The 19,874-nt window shown below is 43.2% G+C and overlaps 1 protein-coding gene across 4 annotated transcripts in view; it reads right to left on the bottom strand.

Moving 5' to 3' along the window:
- Eepd1 (endonuclease/exonuclease/phosphatase family domain containing 1) overlaps positions 1–19,874 on the bottom strand; it is a 168,985-nt gene that overhangs the window by 112,550 nt on the left and 36,561 nt on the right. Inside the window, exons 1-2 of one of the 4 annotated variants that reach the window (XM_076836206.2) lie at positions 3,195–3,651; positions 1,723–2,788 (exon numbers count right to left, since the gene is read on the bottom strand). In XM_076836206.2, the coding sequence (XP_076692321.2) occupies positions 1,723–2,600 (878 nt within the window). In that variant the 5' untranslated portion in view covers positions 2,601–2,788; positions 3,195–3,651. Of the gene's footprint in view, positions 1–1,722; positions 2,789–2,870; positions 3,039–3,194; positions 3,652–19,874 lie in introns of those variants that run through there. The other 3 variants (XM_076836213.2, XM_076836228.2, XM_076836219.2) reach the window with 3 other exon arrangements.

Genomic DNA, 19,874 nt, shown 5'->3' with positions numbered 1-19,874 from the left:
GGGAGGGGCAAGAGAACCCCAGAGGGACAACAAGTGCCCAACTCCTAGTACGAGGTTCTTGAACTAATATACATCAGAAACACCCGGAGGGGGTGTTAAACACAGAAATGTAGAGTTTGCATGTGTAGCAGCTGATAATGCTGGTCCAGGTGCCCCGTGAATGAAAACACTAAATAAATGAGCAAGAACTGCTCAGGCTGTCATTTCCACCAGGCAACTTCAGATCCTGGTTCATCCCCTCTTCACCCAAAACTGAGCCTTAAGAAAACTCACAGGAACTAGGCAGTTGTCTCACTAAGGCTATGAAGCCTTTTGTGAGTTTGTCTCACTCACTTTCCCTTCCCTCCCCTTTTCCCATTCATCTGCCCATAGTCTGAGGATGCAAACTATTATCAAGCCACTCATGAGAAGTATCTCCCAGGGCTGAGTCCAGTTTTCCCCTGTGTATAAGATATTTTGCAAAAGGATTCTGTTAGGGTGCCAAACAGGACAAGGCAGTGCAAGAAGAGCACTCAAGGACTCCTCTGGTCCAGTCCTCTGACCCAGTGCACAGTTTCTCTCTCATCAGCGACGAGTGTGTGCCCACTGGGATGGTGCCAGGGAAACACTGTGACCTGTTTTTCTCCTCACTAATTCGTCCTGATGATCTGCCACAATGCACTGTGATTTCCCGCTGAGAGCTCACTTCATGTCACCAACTGTCACACTGCCAGCCTCACCAACCACCCACTGCAAGAGAAGGCATCAAGTAGCCACTAACATTCACCTCTGGTGGCAGGCAGGGCAAGAGCCCACAAGACCAAATCAGAGGATCTCTGACCCAGAAGGGACAATTACAAATATTTCTTTCCTTCCCCAAACCGATTATATTATAGACCATACTGTTTACTAACAGCAGGAGCTCCTGCCACAATATATGATTTTGTTTTATGGGGAGTTAACGGAAGCTCCTACAGAGAACAGTGTTGTGAATGATGTAAACACTCTCTGATAACAGCCTATCCTAGGAGTTTCTTCTTCAGCTCAAACAGGGAAATCTGGGCAATATTCTCTCTCTCTCTCTCTCTCTCTCTCTCTCTCACACACACACACACACACACACACACGTCAGTTTACATGTCACTTTGGCCTTTTCTGGCAATGGGACAACAGAGGTAACACACTGAAAAACAACCTTGGGTTAAATAAGAAAATGAATGAAGAGTGATTCATTCACAGCCTTTTGATAAATATAGCCAGTGTGTACCTGATCTTTTGTATGATTTTGTGCACACAAATAGGTGCATGTGATGGAACAAATGTGAGTTTTCCTCCCATTAATAAAAGAAAAATCCAATTAGTTTTTTCTCATATGTAAAACTGTGTACCAGTTTCCAAGGTTGAGTGTCTGATTCAGTATAAACCCTATGAAGCCTTTTGTGAGTCACAGACCTTCTCAAAGGCAGCACCACTAACAATCTTCAAGTACCGCAAATTAAGAATCCATCTCTGATGTATCACACTCAAGACATAAGCTATAAACCTTGACAGCTGTATTCAGAAAAATCTGGAGCAGAAAGAGAGCCCAGCCTCAAGTGACAGTATTGGTGAGGGCATCAAATACACTGACTTTATATTTTTGCCCCCTCCCCAAAAGTCCACTCATTTGTATCCACAGATGAGGCCAGTCCGAGCTGTCTGCACACCCAGCCCCCTGGCCCCCTTGGTGGTTCCAGTCCTCACCTGTTTTCCAGGAGTGTCATGCATACCACCTCTCGCACTCCAGGGTTGTTGGCCTTCTCCACAGAGCAGCCCTGCAAGTTCCAGGTGGCCAGCCTCAGCACAGGCCGCCCATCCCTGGTGCCTCCAAAGGCCTCTACTGAGGGACGAGTGGAGATAATCTGTGTGGGCCCCCCTGGTGGCAGGTCCAAGTCCTCACTCTGCAGGCTCAGTGAGGTAGGACTAGGGTGAGGCTTGGCAGTGAAGGTCAGACCCCCATTGGTGTGGGTGGAGGGGGGCCTGGACCTCTCAGCAAACACCTGGTGTCGTATCCTGTCCAGGAAGGCAGCATTAATACCATCCATCCTGACCAGATCCTCAATACTGCGAAAGGGGCCATGTTCCCGGCGGTAGTCCACAATACTGAGGGCCATCTTCTCAGTGAGGCCTCGCACACTCATGAGTTGAGCTGGGGTGGCTGTGTTGATATTGACACGTGGTATGAGGGGCACAGTAGTGGCTAGATGGTGAGGCTGCTGCTCAGCCAGGAGGTCCCTCCGCAAGGAGCTAGGAGAGTGCTGTGCAGAGCTACCCTTGCTGCTCACACAGATCTCAAACTTGACCTGCTCCAGTTTTGTGGCACCCACACCACTGACCAGTGCTAGGTCCTCCACTTTCTTGAAGCCACCAATGTATTCTCGGTATTCCACGATGCTTCGAGCCACAGCACGTGTCACCCCAGGGAGGGTCATCAGTTCCTCCTCTGTAGCAGTGTTGATGTTGAGCCGTTCCTGATTCACCAGGATGTTACTGAAGTTGCAGGCTGCACTGAACTTGCGGCTATGGGACAGGTCCGAGGGGTCCCTGGGGATGGAGCGGTGGCAACCCAGGGTACTCCCCATGGCCAGCTAATATCAGGAGCCCAGGAAGGCCTCACCACTGCAGAACTTTGGCTAGGGGAGATGCCCCGTTGACCTTATAAGCACAAAAAGAACAAAAGATGCAGAATTTAGGGGCCGAAGAGGTTGCTGCAGACAAAGGCCAAATCTTCCATGGCTAGAGTGTCCAAAATTATCTTTCACTTGGCCACCTAGAAAAGAAATTAACACATGAATTGACTGAGTGAGACAATCTGCTATTAGCACTCCTTACCTAGTGCTGGAGTTCATTACCAGATTTCCAGGCCAGTGGCTGCAGGTGAACCGAAAACGCACAGTAAGGTTGGCCCCTGCAGATTTTCCTCGGGAGACGCCTGGATTTTTTTTTTGTCATACCGCGATCCAAAAGGCTATAAGCCACCTTTCTTGAGAGCTATCTGCATCGGTATCACACCTCTCTGCCTTTCAACTCTGGCAGAGCCAGGGCTACCTCCTCACTTTAGTCGCCCCCACATGGACTGACTCGGCGCCTGACACTCAGCGCTCCTGCAACTTAGGAACTCTGTGCTTGCCTGTGAGGACACCGAGAAGAGGTTTATGGACCCTCACCAGACCCACCTCCGGTCCCGATCCCAAACTCTGGGCCGCTCTGCAGGGGGGAGGAGGGTTCGTCTCTCTTCCACCTGCGGCTCGGAAGCCTGAGACCGGCCAGGGACAGCGCGGGCCCCTACCTCCAGCCCTGGCGCCCACGCGGGTGCGGGGCAGTGGCCGGGCCTTGGTCCGCGCGTCCCTGTCTTTCTGCGGGAGAAACTCTCAGCGTCGCTCTCCCGGAGCAGGCAGGAGCTGCAGGGCTGCTCGCAGGCGGCGGTAGGGGTGGCGAAATCCGGCTGCTGAGGCTGCACCAAGACTTGCTACTGCACCAGGACTTGCGGCGTCGCCGCGGTGGTGTTTATCCAGGCAAAAAGTCTGCACCCAACTCGGGCGCGGGATTCGCAGAGCGCGTCCAGACCCCAGCACTAGAGCAGCCGCTCGCGGTCTGTGTCAAAGCCAAAGTCCCGGCTGCGCCGCCCGCGCCTCGGCGGGCATAACCACGCCTCCTCCCGCGCGGCAACTCCTCCCTGGGACTCCCGAGGGCACGTGGGGGCGGGGCGCGGGCGCGAGGGGGCGGGCCTGGAACCCGAGATGGCGGGGGCGGAGTCCTGGGCTGCGAGAGGCGGAGCCATAGGGCCCTGAGCGCCAGGAGGCGGGGAGCGAACCCTAGAGCACAGGGGCGGGGCCCTGGCCCGCGGGGGCGGACTTATGTTCTGGAGGGCGGGGCCTACGCCGCAGCGGCGCGGGCAGCTCCCTGGAATACTGTCTCGTCCTCTGCTGCTGGGGTACCAGGGTTCCCTTTCCACTCGGGACCAAGGGCTGGTTGTGCTGGGTAAAGGCTGTTTTCTATTGTCTGAGACAAGACCTGCCCGGCCGCTTTTCGTCCGCCTTTGGGGCGTGAGAACCAAGGCCGGGACACTCCCATTGAGAGAGGCATCCCTTAGGGTCCAGGCTTGGTTCGGTTCTGCGGATCGTTCAGAGAGGATACTGACTGGGATCTTAATTTCTACCCTGCTGGCCTCCTTTTCTTCCACTAGCGTATTACCTGGGTTCTGCTCAGAAAGTCATCCTCCATCCAGTAATGCCACAGCCATCTCTCTGTGCCCCTAGAAGAGGTCTCGCGCCCTCTCCTCTGTATGTTTACATAGGTCGCACACACAGTGTTCCTCTTTTGTACATTTGGCACTCTGAGTAAATAAGGATACGTTTCTGTTATTAGGAAATGCAAACTGCATCCCCAAATTCAGAACTGATTTTGAATCAGGTTGCAAAATGATGATCTAGTTAAAGATTAAAGAGCCTGCTGCATTAGAATGGATACCTGGAGCTAGAGTATTCGATTAAACAAACCATGTGGTGATACCATTGAATACTTTGACCCTAGGCCGTTAGTGTCCTCTGAAGAAATAGATTTTACCCAACCAATGTGACCAATTGCTTCTGCTCTGTATTCCAGAGATCAGATCAGAAGAAACAGTAATTCTCACCGAAGGTAGAAGGTACTTCAGATTGAAATGAGCGGCAATCTAGGTTTTGCCAAATGCTGAGGCATCTTCTGCTGCTGGGGATATTAAGGCCCTAATAATTGCAAATGACAAAAACCAGGTTAAATTAGCTTAGATTTAAAAGGGGGGAGGGGAGGGTGATTGATGGGATTTCCTACTTTCTTGGAGATAAGTTAAGGATTAGATCTTAGCCTCAAGCTGGGCTGCATCCAGCTCAAAGTCCCTAGGCAAGATCTAACTCCCCACCTCTGGCTCCACCTTCTTTTCTTTTGGTTTCATTCTCAAGCAAGCTATTTCGGATGTTGGCAAGAATACCCCCCTCTCACCTCCCACAAGACCCTCCCATACAAGTGTGAAGCTACAGTAACTCTATCCCCTGAAATCCTGATGTGAGCTGGAAAAAAAAAAAAAGTTTCAGAAAAGCTCCTTTTAGAGGAAAGAATAATTGTCACTGAGCTGAAGAATGCCTTGATGAGCCCTGTGTTGAACAGCCTGGGACATGGCTGTTTGGGCCATAAGAAGAGAAACCATATATTATTTTATTATCCAAGCCAGGACATTTGGAAATAAGAAGGGACATATTCATAATTTCCCTGGAACAATAGAAATAATCTGGTATTATTCTCCATAAATCTAAGTATATGCTTTCCTTTGTTAGAAATAAAGTCAAGAGAGAAAAGAAAAAACAGAGAGAATAAACAAGAAAAAGAAATGAAGCCAAGAGGTAACTAAACAGAGGTGCATCAAATACACACACACACACACACACACACACACACACACACACACCCCTGAGATGATTAACTTTAACATGAATATATCTAATGTTAGTCATATCAAATGCATAGACCATATCAAATGCACAGAGCGTGTGGAGCAAATGAAACTGTCACACTTTGCCAGTGGGAGTGTAAGTGGATACAACCACTTTGGAAACCACTTCAGCAATTTTTTAAAAAGTTAAGTGTACACAAATCATACAACCCACAATTACACTTACAGGTAACAACATTGAAAGCATGAAACCCAAAGTCTTATGCATGGATATTCATAGAAGCTTTATTTGTTATAGTAAAAAATCAACAACCTCAAATCCACAGAAGATGTCATGGTTTGGATAAGGTCCAAGTTTGTCCCCCAAAGATTCATGTGTTGGGAGCTTAGACCTCAGTGTAGTCATGCTGGGAGGTATTGGATGTTTAAGAGGTGGGACTGAGTGGGGGAGGTAACTGCCCCTAGAATGTCCATAGGACGCTGAGTTGGTTAACCTGAAAGAGTTTTCAGTAAAAGAACAAAGCTGGCTCTTCTTGCTCTGCCTCACAATCTTGTGACATGATTTTTCCCTGTCTCACCATTGTGTTTTTCATCTGCCAGGACTTCTCTTAAAATGAGATCGTTCTATCACCTAAACCTTCAAAACTGTGAGCTAAATAAACCTCTTTTCTTTGATATTTCATTATAGTAACATAAAACAGACTAACACCATAAATGAATGAATAAACAAATTGTAATATAATCATACAATGGAATATTACTTAGCAATAAAAACCAATAAACTATTAACTCAAACAACAACATTGAAGAATATCAGCATCATTCTAATGAGGGAGGGAAGCCAGGCAAAAATAGAGAACATAATTCATGATCTATATATTAAAAATACATATTAACATCTATAAAGAGAGTCTAGACACTGTTTGTCTGGGGCTGGGCTGGAGGGAGGAATGGATCAAAAAGAACACAAAGAAACTCTGAAGGGTGGGATGGTGGTAAAAGTGTACTTTGAGAGCTGGTGGTTTCATGGGCATGCATATGTCAAAACCAATAGAATTATAATGTATTAAATATGTGTGGTTTAGTGTACTTCAACTCCATCTCAATAAACTTGGGAAAAAATCTTCAAAAATAAAAATAATTTAAAAAGGAAATTAATTGAAACTTTTTTTAAAAAAAGGCAAGATTTGTTTGGGCAGTGGAGAGGTGAAGAGGTGAGCCAGGATGGAAGCAAGGAGGTTGAAGGTGAAGAGGTTCAAAAAGAAGACCCGTTGACAGCTCTTCCACCAGGTTGAGTTGGGGGCCTGGGTAAAGGGGTCCTAAAGGGCTTCAAGACTAATGATATCTAATAGTCTGTTGAGTTGTTCTGTTTTCTATATAACTCCTCCACTCCCACTCCCATACAGGGACACTGAGCCTCTAATAAGGTATGTAATGGCCTTTGAATGAGTGCTACTTACAAGAAGTAAGGCAAAGGAGCTCAAACTCTCTGGGTGTATTAAGTTTAGTAAGAAAGGAACAGCTACAATATGAAAGATGGCAGAAAAATTCAGGAAGAAAGAAATCAGAATGTGACAGGACCCAGCAAAATATCCAACTTTCGAGAAGCCACATTGAAATCGAGAAGTTGGTTGCATTTTCCTTATGCAAGGAATCGAAGCGGGGGGCTTTAAACCAGTTTAATTCGACTCTCCAAGGATGGTATGGCTCCAGCTGACATGTGAGTTACATGAGGATGTCAAAGGCCAGGGTTTACATCATTCTAGCCAAATACTACATGCAGTGGCCTCTGCCCCTTCAACACAGTTCTTACTTGGGGCCTGGTCACAGAAGACCAAGGTCATTAGCCTTTTGCTTCTTAGTCAGCAATTTCAAAGATAAAGGGGGATTTGGGGGAAAGGAGAAGTGGTAGAAGGCAAAAAAGGAAAACTCTTATTAATTTTCAATTCCAACCCCATAGTGCTAGGACCTGGAGATACTGTGATGAGTAAATTCATGATTCTTCTGTCCCAGAGCTGATTAGCAAGCGGGAATGCACACACTGAATTGGTAAGAGCAATGCAATTTAAAATAAAAGGAAAAGGATATGTCTGTGCATTAAAAATAACTTTGTCTAGGGAACTTCTCTGAAAAGTGAAGATTAAGATTAGATTTGAAGGTTGAATGGGGAAATATTGCCCCACCTCTAAATACTCATTCCTGCAAGGCCACCCCCACTTTCCTAATCAATGAGGTCAAGCCAGGCTACTGACAGTGACCTTGGCACCACCATTTGTGCATTGGCCAAGCTGTGTACTGTCCCAGATGTCAGTGTGTCAAAGCAACAGCTTCCACAGTGGGACCTCAACAGTAGATCTGTCCCTCTCCACCAAAGTAGATTCCTGTGTCCCCAACTTGATGAAACCCCAGGCATTGGCAGTGCTCTGGGACATTTTAAATCAGACCCTGCCTCACTGGAGTCCTGGCGTAGGGTGGCAGAGAATGACCACCCACAGACACCATGACAATGGCAATGGACGTACCTAGTTGTGAAATCCTGTGTACAGATGCTCAGTGTGAATCCCACCAGCAGGAGCATTGGCATGTGCTTCTCCAAATGCCTGATGCTCTGCTTCAGAGCACTGTGTGGAGTCTGTACCTGGGGCCCACAGAGAGCCAGGCTGCCCAGCCTTCTCCCTGCTGTGTAGCCCCTTCCCACAAGGACTCTAGAATTGTCCATGTGACCTGTTCTAGCCAATGGGACATTAGCAAGAACAAGGCAAGCAGAGGGTTGACAAGCACTTGCCATTGGGGACCCCAGCTGCCCTGCAGTAGGGAAGGTCCTGCCCCCTCTTGTGAGAGAGGCCATGTGGAGAAGAACTAAGGCAGCCCTCAGCAGCTCTAAGTCCTCAGAGGTGAGAGAGAAGCCTCTGGGCCCTTCCAGCCCAGCCCAGCCCCAGCAGGATGTCCCTACAGGAGGGAGCCCAGCAGAGACCACAGTTGCAGAGAAGCCACCTGCTAAGCCCAGCCACCCACAGGCCATGGGAGACAGCCCTGGGGCTGTTTGAAGTTTATGCACATCAGAGTGATCAGTCTGAGCCGTGTTTATCACACAGGTGTGGCCCTCAGCCCTGATTGCCAGCAAGAAAATCACCACCACAGCTCCTGTGGTAGCCCAGTTTACATTCATTGACATTTATCCTGTTTGTCACCAGGCTTTGGTTTCCCTTCAGTGATGTGTGTTGTTAGTTTTTCAGTTAGATCACCAGGCCACTTTCAAGGTTTCAGAAAGGTATAGATGATTGTCTTGTGACAGCTGAAGTAGCAAAGCAGCATGTGTTTTCTGAAGAATGATCACATTTAAATGCAATCAAATAGTATATATATGTTTGTGTGTGTGTATGTGTTTTTTTTTTTTTTTTTTTTTTTTTTTTTTTTTTTTGTAGCATGTCTCCTTGGCCCCATAGACACAGAGGAGCCAGAATATGGAGTCGCAGGAAATGAGCCAGTCCCTGAAGTTCCCAGCGCCTCTCTTCTTGTCTCACAGGTGGTTCCTGTCTAGCCTTACAGCTCAGTATCCTTTTAATTTGAACCCCTAAGCAAAACCCTAACAGTTTGTACATCTCTGATTTCCACCACATGAGACTTTCCTAGGCAGGTGGACTGTATGGTGCACAGCGTTACATGCTTTCTGCTCACTCCTAGCCCCAATTGTTTACATCCAGCACAGACCCTTCACCCACACCATCTGGGGCTCTGTGGAGCTTAGGACCTTCCTCCTTCATATAAAATGTGCGGCTTGACCTCCCACACACTTTCTTGTGGCCTTGCTGCCCACACTTCAGGTTTCACATTTCTACTCTGCTTTCAGCTTCATGCGGGTTCTGTCTGGCTGACCTGAAACACAGGTATCTGCAGAGAAAGGTGACTGTGGCTAGAGGGAAAGCTTGGGATCCCACAGGGGCCGATTCTTCTGGTCCTATCCAGTCTGCCCAGCATGCAGCATGGAGTTTCCCTTTCAGGATAGGACCTTGGGGAAGATGATTGCATCCAGGCTCCACATAGAACACTGTTATCTTCAAACAACAACAGGGCTTCCTTTTTAATTTGTGTGCCTTATTATTATTATTATTATTGTTTGTCTTATTGCATTAGCTAAAACATCCAGTACAACGTTGAGAGGCTGTGGTGAGAGGGCTCTTCTTTTCCTTATTCCCAGTCTTAGTAGGATAACTTCTAGTTTCTCAACTTTAAGTATGATATTACCTATAGGATTTTTGTAGATGTTCTTCACCAAATTGAGGAAGTCCCCCTCTAAGTTTGCTGAGTTTTTACCATGAACAAGTGTTGGAATTTGTCAAATGCTTTTTACGAGTCTACTGATAAAACATTCAGTTTTTTCCTCCTTTAGCTTATTGACGTCATAGATTACATTAATTTTTTAAATATAGACCAATCTTGCATACTTGGGAATAAATCTCATGAAATCTTGGTGCATAATTCTTCCTATACATTGTTGGATTTTATTTATTAATATTCTGCTGAGGCATCAAAAAGTCTATATATGAAAAATACAAAGTCAATCTCATAGTCAATGGGGAAAAACTGAAAGCATTTCCTTTAATATCTAGAACAAGACAAGGATGTCTACTCTCACCACTCCTATTTAATATGTGCTAGAAATTCTAGCCAGAGCAATTAGGAAAGAGAAGGAACAAAAACAGGAAAGGAAGAAGACAAATTATCATTGTTTGCTGATGATATGATCCTGTTCTTAGAAGATCCAAAAAACTTCACCAGAAGACTGCTAGATATGATAAACAAATTGAGCAAAGTAGCAGATTACAAAATCAACATACAAAATTCAGTAATTTTCCCATATACCAGCAATGAATCTGCTGAGAAAGAAATCAGGGAAATAATTCCATTCATAGCAGACTAAAAAAACAAAACAAAACAAAACAACAACAACAACAAAAAAAAAAACAGACAAAAAAAGCCGGAAAATCTAACCAAGGAGGTAAAAGACCTCTTCAATGAAAACTATAGAACATTGAAGAAAGACATTGAAAAAACACAAAAAGATGGAAAGACCTCCCATGTTTTATGAATTGTTAAAATGGCCATATTACCAAAAGGAATATACAGATTTGATTCAATTCAATATCCATCAAAATACAATGACATTCTTCACAGAATTAGCAGAAAATAGTCCTAAGATTCATTTGGAAGAATAAAAGGTCCAGAATAGCCAAAGCAATCCTAAGCCAAAAAATATAAATAAATAAATAAATAGATAGATAAATAGATAAATAAAAACAATGCTGGAGGCATCACAATATCTGACTTCAAATTATACTATAGAGCCTTAGTAACAAAAATTGCCTGGCACTGGTATAAAAACAGACACATAGACCAATGGTACAGAATAGAAGACACAGAGACAACCCCACACATCTTCAGTCATTTGATCCTGGACAAAGATGCCAAGAACATACACTGAAGAAAAGACAGCCTCTTTTACAAATAGTTCTGGAAAATACTGGTCATCCAAATATAGAAAAATGAGATTAGACCTCTATCTTTCATCCTGCACAAAAAAACAACTCAAAATGAGTCAAAGTTCTAGGAATTAGACTATGCAATTCATAGAAGAAAATGTAGGATCAACACTCTAGTAGATAGGCACAGGCAATGACTTTCTCAATAGGACCCCTAAAGCTCAGGAAATAATTCCAAGGGTTAACAAATGGGATGGCATAAAAACTTCAGTACAGCAAAGGAAACAATTAAGAATGTGAAGAGAGAACTCACAGAATGGAAAAGAATGATTGCTAGCTACTCTTCTGACAGAGGATTAATGTCTAGAATATATGTCTAGAATGTATGAAAAACTTATCACCAAAAATATAAATAAGCCAGTGAATAAATGAGCAAATGAATTAAACAGACACTTCTCAAAAGAAGAAATACAAATGATCAACAAATATATGAAAAAAATGTACAATATCATTAGCAGTTAGGAAAATTCAAACCAAAATTACACTGAGATTCCATTTAACACCAGTCATAATGGCAGCCATCAAGAATACAAACAAAAATACATATTGGAAAGGATGTGAAGAAAAAGGAACATTTTTACACTGTTGGTAGAACTGTAAATTAGTATAACCACTATGTAAATTAGTATGGAGATTCCTCAAAAAACTAGAAATGGAACTGCCCTATGACCCATCTGTATCACTTCTTGGGATTTATCCTGAAGAATTAAAGTCAGCATATTATAGTATTATAGTGATACATGCATACCCACATTTATAGCAGCACAATTCACAGTAGCCAAACTATAGAACCAACCCAGGTGGTCACCAACAGATGAATGGATAAAGAAATTGTAATATATATGTATTATATTGATCCTGGACAAAGATGCCAAGAACGTACACTGAAGAATCATACATACACACACACACACACACAAAAATTGAGTTTTATTCCTTAAAAATGAAATTATGGCATTTGCAGAAAAATGGATGAAACTTGAGACCATTCATTAATTTAAGAGAAATAAGCCAGATTCAGAAGGTCAAGAGTCATATGTTTTCTCTCATATGTGGGAAGTAGAGAGGGAAAAGGAAAATAAAGGGGGGTGATCACATGAAAAGCAAAGGAAAGTAAGTAAAATAGATAAAAAGATCTTGGCCAAATTATATTGGTACATTTTGTGTATATACTAATATGTAACAACAAATCCCACCATTATGTACAACTATAATACACCAAGTAAAAAAAGTGGAGAGGCAAAATACGTTGTTGAGGATTTTTGCGTCTATAATCTTGCCATTTCCCCCTTGTGCTTGAGAGAGAGATCTCAGGGCCTTTTACATGCTACACTGAGCTATCTCCCTAGCCCTGTATCTCCTCTGTTTTTGACATATTGGTTTGTAGTTTTCTTTTCGCAATGTCTTTATCTGGTTTTGGTATTAAAGTAATAATATTGGTCTCGTAGAAGGAATTAAGGAAAATTTTCCTCTGCTTCTATATACTGGAAGAGGTTCTAGAGGATTGATATAATTTCTTCCTTTAATGTGTGCTAGAGTTCACCAGTGAATCTGCCTGGACCTGTTATTTTCTGTTTTAATAGATATAGGTTATTTAGATTACCTACTGCATATATTTTTCAGTTTTTTTAAAAAAATTGAGCTTTAAAAAAAACAGAATTAATTAATACATTTCCATGATGATAAACTAAATAAAAAAGCCTATTTGCAGATGTGCCAGGATATTTGGCAAGTAGAAATGGGGAAACCTGTTTCTTCTCATCAGATACATGGATATTGAGGAAGAAAGAACTCCCAAACATTCTTGCATGCAAACCTGCATCTGTTCTGGTTTTACAAAATGGCTGAGCATCAACATCCAAAATGCACTTGATACCAGTTTGAAAGAAGAGCCTCCGTTTACAACTTACAGGGAACGAAGTAGCCTCCTTTAAAACGCACAGTGCGCTGACTGATATATTCTTTCATTTCATAATTGATAGTTGAAGTCCTTTGTCACTTCCCCAACATCCTAAATGCCTTTCCAATTGGCATTTTTGTTTCTTATGGTGCATTTAGCTGAGAATCATCGTGGCAAAGCTCCAACAGAATAAGGTGGCTTCATTTACATACCCCAATGGAGAGCATTTAACATCAGAGGCTCTGTGTTGCCCCTCCTCCAGAATTACCATTATTACAGACAATAATATCCATTAATCTTTAAAGGTAATGTGATTCTCATCTTACACTTAGGAAATGGAGCTCCCATTTGTTTTATTTGTTTCCTCTAAAAAGCGACAATTCCAGTTAGTTCCAGACTTTCACATTTTCACAGAACAGTATATTCTTTCCTGTTTACTGAATTGGAGGGTTTATGAAATACTTTTCTTGGTAGAGCTGTCTAATTAGGAACCCTCTCTTAGCACAAAATAACCCAGAGGCAGAAAGAGAGTCAAGGCAACTCTTCCTACTTTATGACCACTCGCAATGCCCTTGGACCCTACACTTCTGGGATTGGGATAGGGGAGGCTTCTTCAGTCAAGCCATGGGCCAGACAAATGGAGCACTGTGCTGAAGCTTTGAGACATGGGGTGAGGCTCTCAAATGCATAGGAACAGCAAATAGACCTCACCTGCCTTGCCTCCCTCTTCAGACTCACCTGGCAGCAGCAATAGCCTGGTCTCCACTATCAACACCATCCCCTGTTCAACCTCACAGTGTCCTTTTCTGGTTCTCCCCGTCTTTCCCTTCAACATTGCCATCGCAGTTCTTTTTTATCCACATAAAAAAACATTGGAAATCTGAAGGCCAGGTTAGGCAGGTCCCTGACCCCACAGTCACAGCTACTTAGAGACTGAATGAATGACTACCCACAGTCTTACAGATCATGCCTCAGGTATGATCTGATGGTGGCCAGGAAGAGGGATTCAGATCCCCCCCCACCCCCTGCCATACACACATAGCATTAAATACCTCCAGCTGCTCAGAAGGGAATCTCCCTTTTCCTCTCTCTGTCCATCTACAGCCCCAAGAAGAAGCTCTCAGTCAAGGCCACTGTGATTATAACGTGTTCTCATATTTGTTAATTTCTCTCCATAGAGAAAATTCTGACCTTAGGTTCAGAATCTTGGCAGGCACCACTATCTTGCCAGAATTTCATTATATTGTTTTCCTTTTGTTGGGTTTATTTTGTTTGCACTCCCTTCTATTTATGGTTAAGGCTATTGCTATTCCATATACAAGAATGCATTCCCATGTACAGATGGGTGCTTAGATAAAGTCACACAAAAAAGACTGCAGTGGGAAGAGAGACTGTCTTATAGGCAGTAGTTCCTAACCCGGACACCACATAAGAACCCCCAAGACACTTGTCAAATTCTCATTGCTTGGGCCCTTCCCAAACCAGTTCTATCAGAATCTCAGGATAGGATCTAAGTGTGGGTGTCTGTTAGAGCTCTAAATGCCAAGCTTGAGAACCAGTGCTCCAAACTGATCTTGACTCTGAGCGTGAGACAGCACATTCCTCCCCAAAGCAGTGTGTTCGGTTTTCAGGATATGGTTATCTTGATGGCCAAGGTCAACCACAGTCTTAATATCTCAGTCCAAAAGTTTACAAAATCGTAGAGATAGAGGGAAATCACCCCTTACAACCCAGGGCAGAATCCTTTCCCACCCTCAGACTGCCTCTCTGGTGGATATAATTGTCTCAATTGCAGATTAATTTTGAAGGAAACTGCAGCCTTTTGAGGAATGAACTAAAGTTACAAAAATTTAGAAGTTAATCCAGAAAGTTGGTAGAAAAGAAATCGCAGGAAGAGTCACCATGAACATTACTCATAATTACTCCATGATCAGAAAATTCCAGAGTAAACCAATTCAAATGAATTTCATTGCTGCAGGTCTTCTTGGGGCTTTAAGCTACTAATGGGCATAGGGATTCCCCAAGAGGAGGATGTATGGGCAGCATTTATTTGCCCTATTTTATGGAACATTTCACAGGATTACTCTTTCTTAGGGAAATCCTTCAGGGTTTGTGTTAATCAGATTTTCATTGCTGTAACAAAATGCCTGGGATGATCAACTCATAAGGAGGAAAGGTTTATTTTGGCTCACAATTTCAGAGGTTTCAGTTCATGGTTCCTGGACCCTGTTGCTTTGGGTCTATGGCAGCACAGCACAGCACAGCATAGTGGGAGTATGTGGAGGAGGAGATATGTTCACCTTATGGCAGCCTAGAAGCAAAAAGAAAGAGGAGGGTCCAGAGTCCCAATATCCCCCCAATGACCTAACTTTTTTTCACTAGGCTCCACCTCCTAAAGGCTCCACCTGCTCCCAATAGTGCCACCAGCTGGGGACCAAACCTTTAACCCATACAGATCCAAATCACAGCATGGTCAGAATTTCTGAAAGTTCTGACCCATTCTATTTCTGTCATCCTATCTTATTTTTCCTAATAGACTAGTACTTAATTAATATTTGTGAAAATAATTTAATAGCTAGTCTCTTAAAATGCAAGTAAACATGACTAGTTACCTAACAAGACTCCTATTTAAGACTGTAAGTGTCTCACCACAACTTCAGGCTGAACTTGGGAATCTGTATATTGCAGAGAAACCAGTGACACCTGAGCTAATATCCAGGCTCTGGCACTAATTAACTCTGCGACTTTGGGCAAGTCAGTTGAGTTTCCCAGGCTCCATTTTCCTCATAGAATAAAGTCAGTGGACTCCCTAGAGGACCTCCAACTGTCCTCCTCAGTTATTATAGAACAAGTGGTTAAATTAAAATATCTGATATAATTGGGGATTTCTCTGTTTCTCCAAGGAGCTCTATCAGATTTTTTGCTTCCCATAGGTTGAAGCTCTGTTATCAGACCCATAAATATTTAAGATTGTTATACTCTCTTGATGAGCGGAACATTTTATCATTATGAAATGACTTCTTTATCCTTGGTAATATTCTCTGCTCTGAAATCTATCTTATCTGACATTAATATATCCATACCAACCTTTTAAAAAATTAGTTTCTCTCATTTCACTTTTAACCCATTTGTGTCTTTTTATTTTTAAAGTGGGTTTCTTATAGGTAGAATATAGTTGTGCTAAGATTTGAATGTGTCTCTCAAGGTTTGTGTGTTGGAAATTGAATCTTCAGGGGTGCAGTGTTGAGAGGTGGGACCTCTGAGAGGTAATGACACGTAGAGAACATGGGAGATCAGTGCCATAATCACAGGAGTGGGTTAGTTATCCCAGGAGTGGGTTCCTGATAAAAGATGGGTCTTGCCTCCACCCACCCCCACATTCTCTTGCTCTCTGTCTCATCCTTTCTTGTCCTTCAGCCTTTCTGCCCTGGGGTGACACAGCATGAAAGGCCCTCTCTAGATGCTGGCTCCATGCTGTTGGATTTCCCAGTCTCCAGAACTATAAACCAAGCACATTTCTGTTCCTTATACCTTACCTAGTCTTAGGTATTCTGTTATAACAACAGGAAACAGACTAAGATGATATTTTTCTTAAAAAATCCAATTTCTTAATCTCTGCCTTTAAATTGAAGCACTGAGACCATTTAATGTGAAGATTGATATGGTGAGGTTTAAATTGAACATCTGGCTCTTTGTTTTCTATTGGTCCCATCTGTTCCTTTTTCCCTTTTCCTTCTTTATTTGTCTAGTTTTGGACTGATTACTTTTTTTTTTGTGACAGCTATTTTTGATATATAATTCACATACTATTAACTTTACCCACTTTAAATGTATAATTCAATGATTTTTAGTATAGACACAAAATAGTGCCACTATCACCACAATTACAGAACATTTAAATTTTTCCCCAAAGAAACTATATGCTTTAACTATTACTACCAGGTCTCCCATTCCTACCCCTCCCCTACTGCGGCACAGTTTTGCATGTGAGAAAGAACTACTTAGATTTTTCTTTTGCTAATGGAAGGGAACTCACATTTGTCCTAGCAAATACACAAATTTCATGTGTATAAAATCATCCAAAAGACCAGGTATTTTCAAACAAAGGCACTAGTTGTATTTGTTTATCCAGTCACCAGTTGATGGACATTTGGGTTGTTTCCACTTTGGGTTATTTGAAATAATGCTGCTATGAACATTCATATGTCCATTTTTATGTCGACGTCTATCTCTTTTCTCCTAGGTATGCACCCAGGGCTGGAATGGCTGGATCATGTGGTAACTCTATGTCTGAGGCATTGCCAGCAAAGTGCTGCCCCATTGCCTCCAGCAGCATCTGCATATTCTTTCTCCACATGGTCCCCAGCACTCATTAACTTTCTTCTTTTGCCTATAGCGCCTTTGGTAAGTGTGAAGTGGTATTTTGTTGTGGGTTTGACTTGCATTTCTTTCATCACAATGTTGATCATCTTTTCATGTGCTTTCTGGCCACTTATATGTCTTCTTAGTGGACTGATTATTTTTATGAATCTCTATTGTGGCTTCTTAGTCATAACCCATTGTATCAATATTTTAGTGGTTATTTGGGGGTTTATGGTATGTAGCTTTAACTTAATCACTGTCTACCTTCAGGTGATATTATACTTATTTATCTAGATTGAAGAACATTATTGAAGAACATATACTTATTTATCTATATTGTATACCACCATTTCTCCATTCTCAGCTTTGTACCACTGTCATCATCTCTGATTAAATTAGATACTCTCCTCCTTGTAGTGTTATCTTGAGGGAATAGAACTTGTCAAAGGGAGTTAGAAGAGAGAAAATGAGTGAACAGGTAGGATGTTTGCCTGTTTCTGGTAGGCAGGACTAGTCTAGCTGTCAGGATCTCCAGAGAGAATGTCAAGAGAGCTCTGAGGCAGGTATGATGGCACATGCTTGTAATCCCAGTGCCTCACGAGTTCAAAGCCAGCCTCAGCAACAGCGAGTCCCTAAGCAACTCAGTGAGACCCTGTCTCTAAATAAAACACAAAATTGGACTAGGCTTGGATGTGGCTCAGTGGTCAAGTGCCCTGATTTCCAGGTGACACCCGCCCACTCAGATAGCTTCACCTCTCCAGAGAGAGAGAGAGAGAGAGAGAGAGAGAGAGAGAGAGAGAACGCTCTGGACTCAAATGGGGAGATCCTGAAATGGTGGAGATCCCTTAAGAATTCCTAAGGAAGATTCTCTAGGTTTCTAATTCTGAGCGTCTCCTTGTATACATCCCTCAGCATCTCCACCATGAGATTTATAACTGATAACTTTGTCAGTTGTAGTAGTCACATGTGAATCACGTGGAGCAACAGAGAGTCATGGGCTTGGTGACAGAGGCTCAGGTTGAACCATTCACAGGCTCCACCATACACAGACACAAACCGCCTGGACAAAATGCTAAACTCCTGCAAGCCTTGGTTTCTTCACCTGAAAACCAGGAATAAAAATTCTTACTTTACGGTGCTGTTGGAAGAATTAAAATGAGATGATATAGGTAGAAGGTATAAGTAAAAGATAAAAGGCATATGACATAAACACACCAACAATATTTGTATCCCTCTGTTATTCCTCACCATCTGCTTTAGCCAACATCATGTGTGTGCACTGCTCTGTGCACTTGAGGGCACAGAGGCCTGCAAGTGTCCCTGTCTCTTCCAATCCTCCTGTTCTCCTTCAGTGGAGGTCCAGACCCTGAGGTGTCATACGGTGAGGGAGGCACCCAGGTGTGAGTGTGCAAGGCATGTTGCCTGGGCTGGTCTTGAACTCTTGGACTCAAGTGATCCTTCCATCTCAGCCTCCCTAGTGCTGGGACTATAGGCACTCAGCACCACACCCAGTGCCCATGATATTTTTACAGTATGTTTCTCAGGCATTCATCCTGTAGCACTGAGTATGAGAACATTTGTACATTTGTTCCTCTTCATTTTCTGAAGATTCTAGTAAGTTCAAGTATTTTTATAGGATTATCACAAACTTCTCCATGTATAGAAATGCCCTTTACAGGGCTGACCCAGTAACCATACATGTTGGACACTCAGTGCCTCATATCTGAAGTTCACTATAACTCCATAAGGATAAGACAGGGTTTCTCAACTTTGGCATTATTGATATGACTGGTCATTCTTGGTTGTTGATGCCAATAATATTCCTCAGTTGTGACAATAAAAAATGTCCAGAGACATTGTCTCTGAAGGGAGGGGCATGCCAAAATCTCCCCAGGTGAGAAACACTGGGATAAGTTGGCATTGTTGCTATTACCTGTGAGGAAGCAAAGGTTCAGAGTAGTTAAGAGCTTTGCTCAGAGTCTCACAGTCATCAAGCAACAAGGGCAGGATTCAAACCAGAGTCTCACTGGCTCCTATGACCCATTTGATTGTAATTTCAGAATATACTCTCTCTTGTCTGTAAATAAAGTCTTAGATATCTTTGACTTCCCTAGCTCCAAACTCTGACTTTTGTCGTGAGGGCACTTGGACTCTGGACTGTCCTGTTTGAAACCCAAGAATCAACCCTGAAAGGAGAGAGAAGATGGTCATTGCTCACAGACTCATAGACAAAGCACAGAGGGCTGAGCAAAATCTATTGCATGCAGCTGGCCTCCAACTGTGCTTTTTTCCTTGACACAGGGAGTAGAAAAAAGGCTGAATGGTGTCCCCAGGTGATATGTTGAAATGCTAATCCCTGATGCCTGTGAGGGTGACCTTATTTGGAAATAAGGTCTTTGCAGATATAATCAAGTTAATACGAAGTCATTAGGTGGCTCTAATCCAATATGAATGGTGTCCTTATAAGAAGAGGAAGATTTGGACGCAGACACAGAAGGAAGATGACCATGTGAAGACAGAAGCAGAGGTTGGAGTAATGCTACCATAAGTCAAGAAATATCCAGGGCTTCCAGAAGCTGAAAGAGACAGCAAAGTATCCTCCCCTAGAGGCTTCCGTGAGCACATG

Source organism: Callospermophilus lateralis, chromosome 1 (assembly GCF_048772815.1).
Source record: "Callospermophilus lateralis isolate mCalLat2 chromosome 1, mCalLat2.hap1, whole genome shotgun sequence".
NCBI lineage: Eukaryota > Metazoa > Chordata > Mammalia > Rodentia > Sciuridae > Callospermophilus > Callospermophilus lateralis.
This window is presented reverse-complemented; position numbering and strand designations above follow the sequence as displayed.